The following is a 16904-nucleotide window of genomic DNA, read 5'->3' as shown; positions in this document are numbered from 1 at the left end:
CCCGCGCCAACACCCAAAAAGGCTTCGATCACGCCTTCGCCTCCGGGCCTAAGCAAGACCAGAGACACTGCTTCACACACCCCACCTTCGGGTCCGGTGAAGAAGCCAAATAAGCCTTCCGGCGGCTCGGGCTCGAGCCAGCCTGCCAGCGGTGCCGAGAAACACACTTCGGCACCGAAAAAGAAACCGGCCTCTACCTCGACACCGAGCTCCGCACCGAAGCCCTCGGGTCGAAACCCAGCGCTTCCGTACCGACGCCATCTTCGGTACCGACCAAACCCTATAAGGCCCTCGGCTCCGACACTTCCAAGCCGAAGCCCATCTCGGCGCCGACCAAGAAATCGGAGGTTCCCAAGCCCAGTGCTAAGCAAACTGGCACGGACAAGCCTAAAAAGTCATTGGCCCCGAAGACTTCGGCGCCGACGGACCAAACACTGTCACAGGAACTATTTACACCGGATTCCTTACAAAAAACTCTCACCAGGGATCCAAAAACTGGACATCTGGCACTCTCTTCCAAAAAGAGACATTTGGACAAACCAGCTCTGCCTCCACCTCCAAAGAGGAAGGACTCTGCTACCTCTCCTTTCAGAATACCTTCCCCACCTCCTCCACCCTCTCCACCTCCGCCCCCTCTGCCTTCTCCACCCCCACCTCATCGCTCTCCGACCCCGTCTCCAAACGATGATGATCAGGGGGACCCATATCACGATATAGGGAATGTGCCCCAAGACCCCACCCCTACAGGATCCCCAGACCCATGGGACGACTACAATAACCCAGATACTCCCGACGTCCCACAAGATAACCTTTACCCTTCCAGGCCATCTCCACCGGAAGACTCATTAGGGTTCCACCATCTACTTCAAAGGGCGGCACACTATCACGGGGTAGAGTTGCACACTGACTCAGTGGAGGAGGATTTCCTCCTCGACACATTTGATACCACACATAGGTCTACCTCCATACTACCTATGCTAAAGGGGGTGGGAAAGCATGCGCCAGAGGTTTTTAAAGACCCAGTCAGGGCCAGGGTCATTAACCCACGCATAGAAAAAAAATACAAAGCTGCCCCCACAGATCCCGCCTATATCAAAGGGCCCACGCCACTAGATTCCCTAGTGGTTTCCACTGCACGAAAAAGAACAAATTCCCAGGCGTCAGGCGAAGCACCACCACCTGACAAAGAGTCAAAGCTACTGGACGCATCAGGAAAGCGCACTGAGTCGCAGGCAGCCAATATATGGCGTATCGCCAACACCCAAGCGCTATTGGCCAGATACGATAGGGCACATTATGATGAATTGGAAAACATAATGCACCACCTCCCTGAAAAATATAAAACTAGGGCCAATGAATTAATTCAAGGGGGTAAGACAATCACTAACACCTCTATACGCTGTGCCTTAGATGCAGCAGACACAGCCTCCAGGGCCATTAATACTAGCGTCCTCCGTCGCCATGCTTGGCTAAGAATATCAGGATTTAAACCAGAGGTACAAGCCTCCATCCTTAATCATCCCTTTGACCAGGAACACCTATTCGGCCCAAAGGTAGATGAGGCCCTCGAAAAAATGAAGGACACTGATACGGCGAAGTCCATGGGAGCCCTACAGTCACACCCTCCTAGGCGCTCTTTTCGCCGCTCTTCCTTTCGGAGTACATCTAGAGGCTACTCCTCAGATAACGCGTCCACTTCCTACAAATCCCCCACTCAGTCCACCTTCACAAGGGGCTATCAGAGGCGGCTATAGGGGCAACAATAATAAAGGCAGATGCAAAACAAATACCGCCCACTCTGCCACACCGCATACCCAATGACTTCCCCCCCGCTCCCTCCAGACCATCCCCCTCCGGTCGGGGCAGACTTCAAAATTTCCTTCATGTCTGGGAGACCATCACCTCAGACAAATGGGTGACCCAAATTATTCGGTCAGGATACTGCCTGGAATTAACATCTACCCCCCAAACATTCCACCCAGGCAACGCCCAATGTCACAAGAACATTCCACATTACTAAAGCAGGAGGTAATCTCCCTCCTACAAAAACAGGCAATAGAACAAGTTCCCGTCAATCAGAAAAATTTAGGGGTCTACCCTATATTTTCTAATACCAAAAAGGGACGAGACTCTACGACCTATTCTAGATCTCCGGCCCCTAAACACATACATACACTGAGACCATTTTCACATGGTAATGCTTCAGCAGGTGCTTCCGCTCCTCTCCCAGAACGACTTCCTCACCACACTGGACTTGAAAGACGCATACTTCCACATTCCAGTACACCATGCTCACAGAAAGTACATCAGACTTGTAGTGGACGGACAACACTACCAGTTCAAGGTGCTCCCATTCGGAGTCACAACAGCACCACGGGTATTCACCAAGTGCCTAGCGGTAGTGGCGGCACACCTCAGAAGACAGCACATTCACGTCTTCCCATACTTGGACGACTGGCTGATAAAAGCCACTTCATACAACCAATGTGTACACCACACCGCCACTACAATCCAACTACTTCACCAACTAGGCTTCACGGTGAACCACCAAAAGTCCCAGCTAACACCATCCCACATAAAACAATACCTCGGTGCCACCATAGACACCTCAAAAGCAATAGCCTACCCCAATCCGGCCAGGATTGCAAGCATTCAGACTTTGCGACCAAAATTCATACTTCAACACTCCCTTCCAGCAAGAGTGTTTATGCAACTGATAGGGATGATGGCCTCTTGCGTGAGACACTACGAAAATGCAAGACTCCAGATGCGTCCACTCCAAGAGTGCTTAGCACGCCAAAGGAACCAGGCCCAGGGGCAACTGACAGATCTGGTGTTGGTAGACGGTCGCACCCATCGCTCTCTGCAGTGGTGGAACATCACAAACCTTTCCAAAGGTCGACCGTTCCTGGACCCGGTTCCACAAATAATACTAACAGACGCATCGCTCTCCGGCTGGGGAGCTCACCTATTACATCTCACAGTGCAGGGCACATGGACGCCTCAACAGAAGTTACTCCATATCAACCATCTGGAGTTACTAGCAATCTTTCTAGCCCTAAAATCCTTTCAACCACGGATTTCAGGCAAGGCAGTCCTCATTCGCACAGACAACATGACGGCCATGTATTATATTAAAAAAACAAGGCGGCACACACTCTCCACAGCTCTCTCAATTAGCACAGAGCATATGGAGATGGGCAATTCCACACAAAATCTTTCTCCTAGCCCAACATGTCCCAGGAGTCCAAAACACCATGGCAGATCTGCTCAGCAGACCGCATAACAGATCCACGAGTGGGAACTTCACCCGCAGGTTCTTCACCCGTTCTTTTAAATGTGGGGGCATCCACAGATAGACCTATTCGCCACCCACGAAAACAAAAAATGCCCAAGCTTCGCCGCCAGATACCCACACCCATTGTCCAAAGGAAATGAGATATGGATGAACTGGTCAGGCAAATTTGCGTACGCTTCTCCACCTCTCCCACTAATTCCATTAGCTGATCCTAGTAGCTTCAACATGGGCCAGACAACCGTGGTACACCACGCTGCTGGAACTCTCGGTAGTACCACACCAAAAGCTACACCTCTCACCATGCCTTCTAACCCAGAACCATGGAGAGATCAGGCACCCGGACCCAGCTCAGCTCAACCTTGCGATCTGGCTCCTGAAATCCTAGAATTCGGATACCTAAACCTTCCCCCTGACTGTATGAACGTCATCGGAGAAGCTAGACACCCTACGACTAGAGCCTGCTACGCTGCCAAGTGAAAAAGATTTGTTGTTTATTGCCATAACAACACAATCAATCCTCTAGACGTGTCTATACAACACATCATATGCTACTTACTCCACCTACAAAGGTGTAATCTAGCCTATACCTCCATTCGGCTACACCTCGCAGCAATTGCAGCTTACCTACAAAACAGGCAGCACCTATCACTTTTCAGAGTACCTGCCATTAAAGCCTTCATGGAAGGCCTAAAAAGAATAATTCCCCCCAGAGTACCACCCTCACCTGTGTGGAACTTAAATATCGTTCTCACAAGGCTGATGGGGCCTCCCTTCGAACCTTTGCATAAATGCGAACTGCAATTTCTCACTTGGAAAACAGCTTTCCTTGTAACCATCACTTCCCTTAGAAGGGTCAGTTAGATACAAGCACTTACCATACAAGAACCTTTTCTTCAAATGCACCAGATCAAGGTTGTTCTCCGTACCAACCTAAATTTCCTACCTAAAGTCATTTCCCCTTTTCACCTAAACCAATCTGTAGAATTACCAGTATTTTTCTCGCAACCTCAGACCGTTGCAGAAAGGGCTCTACACACGCTAGATGTCAAACGAGCCTTACTTTACTATATCTAAAGAACACAACCTTTCAGAAAGATCAAACAAATGTTTGTCTTTCTCTCCACCACACAAGGGCAACCACATCTCAAAATCAGGGATAGCTAGGTGGATTGTAAAATGCATCCAGATTTGCTACCACAAAGCAAAACGAACGCTAGCCGACCCCCCCCCCCCTAAAGCCCATTCTACACGGAAGATGGGGGCTTCCATGGCTTTTCTAGGGAACATCCCATTAGATGATATCTGCAAAGCAGCTACATGGTCAACACCGCACACTTTCACTAAACACTATTGTGTAGATGTGCAAACCAAGCAACAAGCTAGTGTGGCCAAGGCTGTAGTAAAAACATTATTTCAAACCACTGCAACAGATACCGGTGGTCGCCGCTAAGGTTGGGAACTGCTATATAGTCTATGCAAAAGGGTGTGATCTGCAGCTCATATGCCTCGAACGGAATATGCTACTTACCAGTATGCATCTGTTCTTGGCTTGTAGAGCTGCAGACCTACACACGCCCACCCGCCTCCCCGGCTACCTGTATCTGTTCCAGTCTATCTTATTTAGATACAACACACATGGGTTTCTTCACTGTTGTTACTACGCTCCATCTTTCCCTGCTGGCGAAAAACAATCTGAGGATGGAGCCGAAGCCCATGCGCAATACGATCCAAAGGAGGAGTCGCCGACCTCGTGACTTCCAAAGACTTTCCAAGAGGAAAAACAAACTGCAAACATCCGGGCCCAACACCAGATGGCGATCTATGCAAAAGTGTGTAGATCTGCAGCTCTACATGCCAAGAACAGATGCATACTGGTAAGTAGCATATTCCTTATTAGTTGGATATATATTACTTGCCACCCAAGCCATTCATATAGCTCTGGGAGCCTAGAATATCAAGTTCTGCATGTGCAAGAATGTGATGTTAGTAGGTGTTTGTACTGTTATTGGCAGCATTGGCCCGGGCAATGGGTGGTGCAAACCGCAGTGGTCACCTGACGATGGCACTGGTAATTTTTTTTTTTTAATTAGGCACTGACAAGCAGTCTCCACTGGAGCTGATTCAGAGTCCATTTCTGGCGCACCCAGAGTTCCCTTTTCTGTCTGTGGCATTTCAACAGTTATTGGTCTACGTAGAAGCCATGCTGCACCTTACTGGTTCCCTCTGGCGCATATTGGGGCCCAAGAATCCACAGGGGTACACTCTGCACCCCCTTGAACCCACAACATGTTCAGCACTGGCTTTGATTCCGGTACCATCGCCTGTACCAGTTCCCGTCACATTGACGCAAATGCCACCGACGGAGGGTTTACAGCCAATTTTACTATCTGACTCCAAGTAGAATCTACCTCAACCAAGGCCTGGTAAACCTGGCTCTGACCAGCATGCAGCCAACAGGCAATTCTTAGGATTCTGACACTCTGCACTTACCATGTGGTAGAGCCCAAACTTTACACAATCTTTATGGCACTGGCGTTGATGATTATGGTGGAAGGGTTAATTACAATATGACAAAGAAAACGGGTATAAATAGCTCCAGCTGTTAGCAGACTGGATACTTCTCCAGATACTGGTCTTGTGTCAACCATAGAAGGGATTAAAAGGAGCAACATAACACTTAACCCCCCCCCCCATTTTTTTTCTCTTAACTGCTCAACATCTTCCGGTGAGAGCTGCTCAAGATCAAATTGATCACTATTGGTTGACTTCATAGTAAATAATTAGGCCATTTTTAGATCGCATGTATTAAAAATAGCCTTAATGTTGGTTCTACAAAAGACAACCTGATACAACGTTCTTGTGAAGATGTTCCCAGGACTCCGCTTAAGATACCTACAGGGTCCTTCCTTCATTGACCCCTCTTTCTAATTGATGCATTTGCCAGAAGAGTCCAAAGTTGGGGAGGACCATTTGAAAGACCTCCACATTGGGACCCTGCTCTTTTTCTTTAGTTTTAGCTGCACTGCAAATTCGTTTGTAGCCACTTGAGTCGGAGACTAAGGCTACAGCAGACTTTAGAGGCAAGACAGACGGGTCTAGCATGATACAGGTCCCTTCCTAGACGAAACGTACTCAAGACTAACAGGTGGAAGGCAAAAGTGTTTCAAACGAAGAGGCCAAGACCTCTGCAACCATTATTGATCCCTTGATGGAGGTAGCAGCTGCCAGTTTTTGCCAAGTGCTCAGGAACGCTGTTCTAAGACACAATGGTTGGCTTCTCACCACTTTCTTCCACCTGGAAGTTCAAACAAGGACTTGTATTATGTCTTTAGGACAGTCCCTTATTTGGCAAACATGGATGTGGCTTTACGAAGTACAAAAGCTGACTCTGAGATGAAAAAACGTCTCTGTGCAGTTTTCTTTGTGTATCCAAAATGTAATCCTGTGTTGGTGAAGGTGATTCTCAACACCTGGTTTTGTCTATAGATACATTAAGGTTTATAATGATCCACCCAAGTTCATTGACAATGCTGTAGACACCGCAAATACCAAATTCTGAGATTCCTCAACGGTAGACTGGATCCAGAAAATCTTAAGTACCACCTCTGGGTGCTAGTAGGTGTTGTCGATTTGGCTCTGCATTGGCGTAGTCCACATCGAAAGTGACATTGCGGTTCCCATGTAAGCGCTACCCAGTTGCGCTAACATCAATTCCTTTCTTTCCATGCCAACAGCGTGAATCCCCAGAGCTACCTCTGTTGTTTTTTAGACCAAGGTTTTGGCCTTTTTGTCAACAATTTTTCAGCTGTTACTTCCAGTGTGCTAGGGACATGTCCCCTGCCAAACCAACAGAGTTTAAACCTTGCGGGGAATGTCACAGACAGATGTGTGTGTCTGATCACCACTTGGTCTTTCTCTGGTGCGGGTAGTCTAGCACTACTCCAAGGCCTGAATTGAGTTCAAGTTGATGCACTTCAAGGCGATTCACGGGCAGGTTATGAACACAGTTACCGTTCCTAGGGTAGATCCCTGTGCCCTCTTGGAGCCATTTCTACTGATGATGGTCTTTGTATTTTAAGACCTCTTACCCCAAGTCAGGTAAGTTCAAGACAACATCGCTGTCCTTCTAGGCCCCCCGAACCAAGCTTTGGTGGATGGCCAGGACGCAGTGCGGTCGTTATCTGGTGTGGGCTGGACACCTTGGACTCTCCAGGCAGGACCGAGGCCTCTACAGTGGTGCCTGATTGCGGTCATGGGGTTTTCTGGGGATGTAGAATCATCCCTATTTGACCTGCCATTCTGTGCCTCCCACTCGTTTTGCAACAAAGCAATTCTATTTTTGAGCACTTTCAGAAAAGCTGAGCTGCCTCCTCCTGGCTTCCCGTTCACAGTAACAGTACTGTTGCCCCTTCCGCAGCACCTATGGGTGTCCACAATAACAGCCTTGATTCAACCCCACCCGCCAGCATTTTTGTGGACGGGGTCGTGGATCACAAAAAGTATTCAGGAGCCATGTCCAGTCCCCACCCTTCCGACTGCAGCAGCTTCCAAACCACTTCAGCGAATCATCCCTCCATCAAGTCAAGTCATCCTGTTGGCAGCATCTGGCACCACATGCCCCAATGGGGCAACATAACTTTTGACAAGTGGATGATCAAAATAGTACAGATGGGTTACACCCGGCCATTTGTGGAAGGATTACCCCCTTTGTCACCATGCTCCAAACTGCTGGTAAACAACCATCTCTATTTGCTCTCTTGGCCAAAGGTACCATCTACAGGGTGTCTGCACCAGAAGTAGGATGTGGTTGCTATTCCCAGTACTTTCTGCTGCCAAAAAATGACGGAGTTCTTCGTCCTATACTAGAACTGCGCCTCTCCACTTCTTTCTACGGAAAGAGAAGTACAAGATGCTCACTTTGGATCAGATCTTGTCCGCCCTGGATCCAGGAAGCTGGATGTTAGCGTTTGACTTTGAGGACGCCGATTTTCACATCCCTGTCCTGAAAGCCCACAGGCTAACCCACTCTTCATTTTGGGCTGCGAGCATTCTCAGTTTGCTGTGCTCACCTTCAGCCTGACCAGTGACCCCTGGGTGTTCACGAAAGTGATTTCTGTGGTTGCACCTTCGGAGGTTAGGGGTTCCAGTCTTTCTCTAACTCGACAAATGACTGCTGAAGGCAGGCTTAGCCCTGGCAGTCATTCCCTCCTCCAGATGACTGTGAATCTCCTGCATTTGCTGGGGTTTACTGTCAACATGACAAATTCACACCTGACTCCGTGCCACGCACTCCCTTTCATTGGAGTTAATCTGGATATAGTGCGGTTCTGCTTCCCTTCGAAGCAGAAAGTCCAGGACATTCCGACTATGATCACTATGTTTCAATCTTGGTCTCGGATTTCGGTGAGACTGACTCTGAGGCTCCTGGGCATGATAGCCTCCTGCATTCTACTGGTGAAGCACGCCCTTTGGCACTTGCGGCCTCTGCAGTCGGACCTCAGGTCCTAGTGGGCTCAGCATCCGGGGAATCTCTCTGCCTGGTCCAGATTTCAACGGAGACTGAAAAAGATCTGCAAAGGTAGATTACAATCTGCGATTAGCCCAGCGACAGACACCCCTCTGTTCCCCACCGGGAGCAGACCTTGATGACCTCCACCTCTCCCAGGTGGCTGACCCGCGTGATACGTAGATCAGAGACACTGGTCTCTGACAGAGTCACAGTTCCTCATCAACCTCCTGGAGCGGAGGGTGATTAGCTTGACATTGAGCAAGGTGGCCGGTTGCCTTTTCATCTTTACCATTAAACTTGCCTTTACTAGAAAGAACATGTCTTTTCAGTCACCAACTTCTTTCTTGTCTTAATCTAAGCATGTGAATATCTGTAAGATCCATGCCTAAGAAGAACATTTTACCTCTAATTACAGGTCCTTACCCTTACTACAGTTTACAAATCCATATGCAGTTCTCCCCTGTAATGGGGCTTTACTTTGTAGGATAGTCAGTTATGGCAGCCTCTAGGGGGAATGGAGCTGAGAGCCTCTGCCTCATTGACCATAATGTGGATCATACAATGAGGTGGATCAATACGCATGTAATGCAATGTTAAGTTAGTGCCCTTGAAGTTGACATTTACGACAGAGGATTCCCAGCCTAATAACTGAATAGTTCAAGCTTGTGAAACTTTGGCAGAACTATAAGTTCGAGGCATATGAGCTGCAGATTACATACTGTGCATAGATCGCCATCTGGTGTTGGGACCGGATGTTTGCACTTGATTTTGTCTTGGAAAGTCTTTGGAAGTCGCAAGATATGTGACTCCTCCTTTGGATCATAGTGCGCATGGGCATCGGCTCCATCCTCAGATTGTTTCCGCCATCGGGCTCGGATGTGTAATCGCGTTCCAGTTTGGAACCTTTAACGGTTTTCTCTTTCGACGCGCAATCCTTCCCTTCTCAACGATATTGTTTCGATCGCGTTTCCCAATCACACGCGTTCCTTCAACTTCGAAGTCTTCGATTCTGGTCGTCGACAAAGGCCTTCGGGCTTACCTGGGCTTCATCTCCGGCTCATGGAAAAGACGCCATTCAAAAAGAGTCCTCGATGTGAGTCCAAGTTTCCCCACACCAACCTACATGAGGTATGCAACCTCTGCCTCTCACCGGAGCACGAGGCCAGAGACTGTCCAGCTTGCGCCTCCATCCGCTCCAAAAAGACCATCTGGGACCAACGAGCTCGAAGAATAATGTCGCGCTCGTCATCTTCGATCCCTGATGACCTCTTTCAAGAGGGCGTCAATGTTCCGGAGCACAGTCGGGTCGAGGAAGCCATCATCAGCGCCTCCGAAGCAGATGATTCAGACGTCGAAGACATCACCCCAGCTCAAAGGGCCGTGAGTACAGACGTTGACCCCGACCCATACCCCCCCTCGACACTGTCAAAAAAGGCTTAGGTACCACCTCCACCTTCGGGCCCAGGTGCACACCGAGACACTGCTTCCCATGCCCCGCCTTCGGGCCCGGGAAAGAAGCCTATTAAGCCTTTAGGCGACTCGGGCCTACCCTCTGTATCGAAAAACAAACTCTGGCACCGAAGAAGGCGTTCTCGTCATCATCCACGCCGACCGCTGCTTCCACATCGAAGCACTCGGTGTCGAAAGCTGGCAGCAGTTCCCCGGCACCGACAGCACCCTCGGAGCGGAGTAAAAAACGCCAACCGAAAGGCCCCGATTCTTCCAAGCCAAAGACCTCGGAACCGAAAAAACAGCAACTGGTTCCAACTCCTAAAGACACTTCAAAACCACACGGTTCCAAACCTAGAACCGCTTCCGAGTCGATGCCGAAAAGACTTACGGCACCGAAGCCCTCGACTCCGAAGGATCTGTCTCCCACAGATGAACTGTTTCGTCCAGATCCTACCCAAAGACTCTAATGAAGGATCCTAAGACTGGTCATTTAATGCTCAGCATCAAGAAAAGACCCCTGGAAATGCCAGCACCGCTACCAGAGAAGAGAGACTTTGCTACCTCTCCATTAAAAATCCATTCTCTTCCTCCTCCTCCCCATCACCTACCCTAATAGATGATGATAACACGTCAGATGATGCAGGGGGAGGTGCAGACTATCAACCCCTTGGGGACCCTACCCCTACTGGCTCCCCTGACCCCTGGGATGATTACAGTGTCCCAGATGTCCCTTACACCCCACAGGATGATATTTATCCCTCCAGGCCTTCCCCTCCAGAGGACAATATCTGAGTCAACCAGCTCCTTCACAGAGCTGCCCAATACCACGGGGTTGCCCTGCATACAGACCCAGTAGACACCTTTTTTATGGACACCTTTTTTATGGACCTTTTTTATGGACACCTTCGATACCACACAAAGGTCCACCTCAACACTGCCCATGCTTAAAGGGGTCATTAAGCACGCAACAGCTCTTTAAAGACCCAGTTAGAGCTCGAGTCATCAACCCGAGAATAGAAAAGAAGAATAAAGCTGCTCCTACTGACCGAGTATACATTAAGGGCCCGCACCACTAGACTCCCTAGTAGTCTCTAATGCAAGGAAGAGAGCAAATTCCCAAACATCAGGTGACGCACCACCACCAGACAAGGAATCAAAACTTCTGGACGCCTCTGGCAAACGCACAGCGTCACAGGCAGCAAACATTTGGCGTATTGCTAATACCTAAGCGCTGTTAGCCAGGTATGACAGGGCACATTATGATGAGCTTGAGTCCATAATGCAGCACCTCCCTGACAAATGTAAAAACCGGGCCAGTGAACTCATCCAGGAGGGTAAAACCATCACTAACACCTCCATCCGGTGTGCCCTCGATGTAGCAGATACCGCCTCAAGGGCAATAAACACCAGTGTCCTTTTGCGCCGGCATGCCTGGTTACGCATAATCGGGTTTTAAACCTGAGGTCCAGAGTTCTATTCTCAATCAGCCTTTTGATGAGCAACACCTATTTGGCCCCAATGTAGACGTATCCCTTGAGAAAATGAAAAAGGATACAGACATGGCCAAATCTATGGGAGCCTTGCAATCGCCAGCTCCCAGATGGTCCTTTCGTCGCTCATCCTTTAGAAGCACCCATCAAGGCTACTCCTCTGATAGCCCCTCTACCTCTTACAAAGCTCACGCCCAATCCACCTTTACTAGAGGGGTGGTTACAGGGGGAACAGCGGCAGAGGCAAAAACAACTCCCGCTCTGCCTTCACCCCCACCCCATGACTTTCCTCCACTCCCCCCGACCATTCCCCTCCAGTCCCTCCAGTCGGGGGAAGACTCCACCAATTTCTCCCTGCCTGGGCAAACATCACTTCAGACAGGTGGGTCCACCAAATAATTCAATCAGACTACTGTCTCGAACTAACATCTACCCCCCCAACCATACCACCCAAACACCGTCCAATGTCACAAGAACATCTGTTACTATTAAAGCAGGAGGTAATCTCCCTCCTACAAAAAAGTGCAATAGAACTAGTTCCCCTGCACCAACAAAACAAGGGAGTTTACTCCCTCTATTTTCTCATACCAAAGGACGACAGATCTCTAAGGCCTATTTTAGACCTCAGACCCCTAAACCTATACATACTCAGACCACTTCCACATAGTCACACTTCAGCAAGTCCTCCCTCTGCTTTCCCAGGGCGACTTTCTTGCTACTCTAGACCTCAAGGACGCCTATTTCCACATTCCCATTCACAGCGCTCACAGAAAATATCTCAGATTTGTTGTGGACGGAAAGTACTCCCATTTGGAGTCACCACAGCACCAAGAGTGTTTACCAAGTGCCTAGCAGTGGTGGCGGCACACCCAAGAAGACAACACATCCATGTCTTCCCATATCTAGATGACTGGCTCATAAAAGCCAGCTCATACAATCCGTGTGTACAACACGCTCACGCCACTATTCAACAACTTAACGACCTGGGGTTCACAATAAATCACGCCTAGTCCCAGCTGCAACCGTCCCACACACAATACCTCGGTGCCACAATAGACACCTCAAGAGCGCTCGCCTATCCCAGTCCCGCCAGGATAACGAGCATGCAAGCTCTTCTCGCCAGATTCCAACCGCAACACACTCTTCCAGCTCGAGTGTTCGTGCAACTCATAGGGATGATGGCCTCTTGCATATTCATAGTGCCTCATGCAAGACTCCAGATGCGTCCTCTCCAAGCACGCTAATGGAACCAGGCTCAAGGTCAGCTAACAGATCTGGTGTTGGTAGACTGTCGTACCCATCGCTCTCTGCAGTGGTGGAACGCCAAAAACCTTTCCAAAGGGCATCCGTTCCTCAAGCCAGTTCCTCAAATAGTAATGACAGCGGACGCATCGCTTTCCGGCTGGGGAGCTCACCTACTACATCACACCATGCAGGGCAGGTGGACACCTCAACAAAAGTTACTCCACATCAACCACCTGGAGTTACTAGCCATATTCCTAGCCTTAAAAGCATTTCAAAAACAAATATCAGGCAAGACTGTCTTAGTCCGCACAGACAACATGACAGCCATGTATTATATCCAAAAACAAGGCGGGACACTCTCTGCAGCTCTCTCAGCTCGCACAGAGCATATGGAGGTGGGCTATACCTCCAGAACATTTTTCTCCTAGCCCAACATGTCCCAGGAGTCCAAAACACAATAGCCGATCTGTTGAGCCGTCAAACACAACAAATCCACGAGTGGGAACTTCATCCACAAGTTCTTCAACCGTTTTTTCAGATGTGGGGGCAAAAACAGATAGACCTCTTTGCCACCCAAGAAAACGCCAAATGCCCAAACTTCGCCGCCAGGTATCCTCACCCATCGTCCAAAGGCAATGCGATATGGATGAACTGGTCAGGCAGGTTTGCGTACGCTTTTCCGCCTCTCCCACTCATTCCGCTAGTGGTGCGCAAACTACAGCAACACTCCTTAACGCTCATCCTAGTTGCTCCAACTTGGGCCAGACAACCATGGTACACCAAATTACACCTCTCTCCACGCTTCTTAACCCAGAACCATGGAGAGATCCAACACCCAGACCCAGCTCAGCTCAACCTAGCAATCTGGCTCCTGAAGTCCTAGAATTCGGTTACCTTAACCTTCCTCCTGACTGTATGAACGTCATCAAAGAAGCTAGACGGCCTACCACTAGAGCATGCTATGCAGCCAAGTGGAAAAGATTTGTGATATACTGCCATAACAACAACACTGATCTCCTAGATGTGTCTATCCAACACATCATAGGCTACTTACTACACCTCCAAAGATACAACCTAGCCTACACGTCTATTAGACTGCATCTTGCTGCCATAGCAGCATATCTACAAAATAGACATCTCTCACTTTTCAGAGTACCTGCCATAAAGGCCTTTATTGGGGGACTCAAGAGAATTATTCCCTCCAGAGTACCACCTTCGCCTGTGTGGAATTTAAACCTCATTCTCACAAGACTAATGGGGCCTCCATTTGAACCTCTACATAAATGTGAGCTACAATTCTTAACATGGAAAACTGCTTTCCTAGTAGCTATTACTTCTCTACGAAGAGTTAGTGAACTGCAAGCACTAACCATTCAAGAACCCTTTCTGCAGATGCATCTTAATAAGGTTGTTCTCCGAACTAATCCTAAATTCCTCCCTAAAGTCATTTCTCCCTTCCACCTCAATCAATCTGTGGAGCTGCCTGTATTCTTCTCGCAGCCACAAACAGTCGCAGAAAGAGCTGTTCACACCTTAGATGTCAATAGAGCGCTACTGTACTACATAGAGAGAACACAATCTTTTCGTAAAACCAAACAACTATTTGTGTCTTTCTCACCACCACACAAGGGCAACCCCATATCAAAATCTGGGATAGCTAGGTGGATTGTCAAATGCATACAAATTTGTTACCACAAAGCAAAACGTACATTATCTGTTCCTCCTAAAGCCCACTCTACACGAAAGATAGGGGCTTCAATGGCATTTCTAGGGAACATTCCCTTAGATGATATCTGCAGAGCAGCTACATGGTCTACACCGCACACGTTCACAAAACACTATTGTGTCGATGTGCAAACTAAACAACAAGCTAGTGTGGGCCAGGCTGTCCTCAAAACACTATTTCAAACTACTGCAACAGATACTGGTGGTCGCCGCTAGTAGTGGATACTGCTATACTATCTATGCACAGTGTGTAATCTGCAGCTCGTATGCCTCGAATGGAAAATGCTACTTACCAGTATGCATCTGTTCTTGGCATGTAGAGCTGCAAATCTACATACGCCCACCCGCCTCCCCAGCTACCTTTATCTGTTCCAGTATTATCTTACTTAGATACAGCATACATGGGCATCTTTCCTGTTTCCTACTAAGCGCCATCATCCCTGCTGGCGAAAAACAATCTGAGGATGGAGCCGATGCCCATGCGCACTATGATCCAAAGGAAGCATACCTCGTGACTTCCAAAGACTTTCAAAGACAAAAACAAGTGCAAACATCCGGGCCCAACACCAGATGGCGTTCTATGCACAGTGTGTAGATCTGCAGCTCTACATGCCAAGAACAGATGCATACTGGTAAGTAGCATATTCCTTAAAGTTATGTGACTTATTCTACTTCCACAGAGCAAGGGCAGCTGAGGCATGTACAGATTACACGGCCTATCTAATTTTCTGTCATTTAGCAGAAACAATTATGTCTGTGATTTTCACAATATTTCTTTTCACAGCCATTCATACAAATATTTACAAAATGTCATAGTTGTCTACTGCATCCTATATCCCAGTTTGAGGCATATCGATACGTCTCCTGGCTTTCCCTGTGTGCTGCCTTCTCTCTTACAGAAAGTATTTCTGGCACTGTCCTGTGCGAGCTATGCATTAACCACACTTTGTACTCTGTTTCTCCACAGTGGTTCCCAGTGCAGCCACTATTGTCATTGTGGTTTGTGTCAGTTTTCTGGTATTTATGATCATTTTGGGTGTATTCCGTATTCGAGCGGCACATCAAAAATCTATCACCGACCAAGAAGGCGGCAAAGAGAATGAGATGGACTGGGATGATTCTGCGCTGACTATCACGGTCAACCCCATGGAGGTACAGTACCGCTCTAACATTTCTGCGTACATAAGAACAAACTATGTAAAGGCTGGGTAAATGGACGCACAATATGAAGGTCCCATGAGCAACCATTTTGTAAGCAGATGAAGTTACATTGCTGGAGTGCTGGTTGTCTCAAGGAGCCAGTTGGCAAACCCCTATGAGCCAGTCAATGCCATCAATCATAAGTTAATCAATATTGCTCTCCCATGGGCCTTTTGCTACGATTACCTTTAGCCATTTGGACAACACCGGTGTAATCGATGGAAATACTTGAACCATTTTGTATCACTGATAAGTACTGTGGGCGCATTCTTTTCAATCATTTTCCTAGATTGTCGCTGTTACAATATCAGTAAGCCAAGTCATGGTGTTTGAATGTCAATTACACTCCGTGCTTAATGCATAAAAGAATAAGTGCCAGGATCTAGAGTTTTTCTCAGAAGCCTATCACTTTTGCTGCTAAATGTCAGGGTTGCCAGATATCAAGGCTGTCCAGTATTGTCTATACCTTGCCTCTTTCATCCACCATCGTATACTCCCTGCCATTTTAACACACTCCTGTGGGTTATTTTTCATTCCTTATTTCTGCCTTCAACACTGGTTTCCTTTATTTCTCTCCCACCTTCTTTCTCCCTTTTTGGCCTTTCTGTCTCTTGCTCCGAGTCATGGTCTGAGAGTAAAAAATAAGTCCTGGTTGCTAAAAATGTGTTCCTATGGGCCCCACCTGTAATCGCCTAGTCAACGTAGGCACTGATAACACTTGTGCCAAGCCCGGTCTTCTCTCCTGTATAACTAATAGTTCATTACCCATTTATGACCCACTGCCTAGAAATACTATTTTTTTCGATGGCCAGGGTTTGAGAATTTCTCCTTGTGTTCCTTTGACTGTGCCTTCCATTTCACCCCCATTTTGTTCGAATCAGTGGTCCGCTATTTAACTCTTTAGGTTTAGCAGGTGCATGATTGTGTGCTTCTTCCACATTTGCAAAGCAAAAGTCAGTTCACCCTTCCTCTTGTCAATTGTGGT

The 16904-nt window shown here is 48.1% G+C and overlaps 1 protein-coding gene across 4 annotated transcripts in view; it reads left to right on the top strand.

Annotated features, from left to right (window-relative positions):
* The window catches only part of CLSTN1 (calsyntenin 1), a 442723-nt gene that overhangs the window by 352808 nt on the left and 73011 nt on the right, over positions 1 to 16904 (top strand). For all 4 annotated transcript variants that reach the window (XM_085609788.1, XM_085609783.1, XM_085609779.1 and 1 more), the window contains one exon: positions 15687 to 15871. In XM_085609788.1, coding sequence (XP_085465914.1) covers positions 15687 to 15871 — 185 coding nt within the window. The remainder of the gene's footprint in view (positions 1 to 15686; positions 15872 to 16904) is intronic.

This window comes from Triturus cristatus, chromosome 1_2 (assembly GCF_964204655.1).
Source record: "Triturus cristatus chromosome 1_2, aTriCri1.1, whole genome shotgun sequence".
Lineage (NCBI taxonomy): Eukaryota > Metazoa > Chordata > Amphibia > Caudata > Salamandridae > Triturus > Triturus cristatus.
This window is presented reverse-complemented; position numbering and strand designations above follow the sequence as displayed.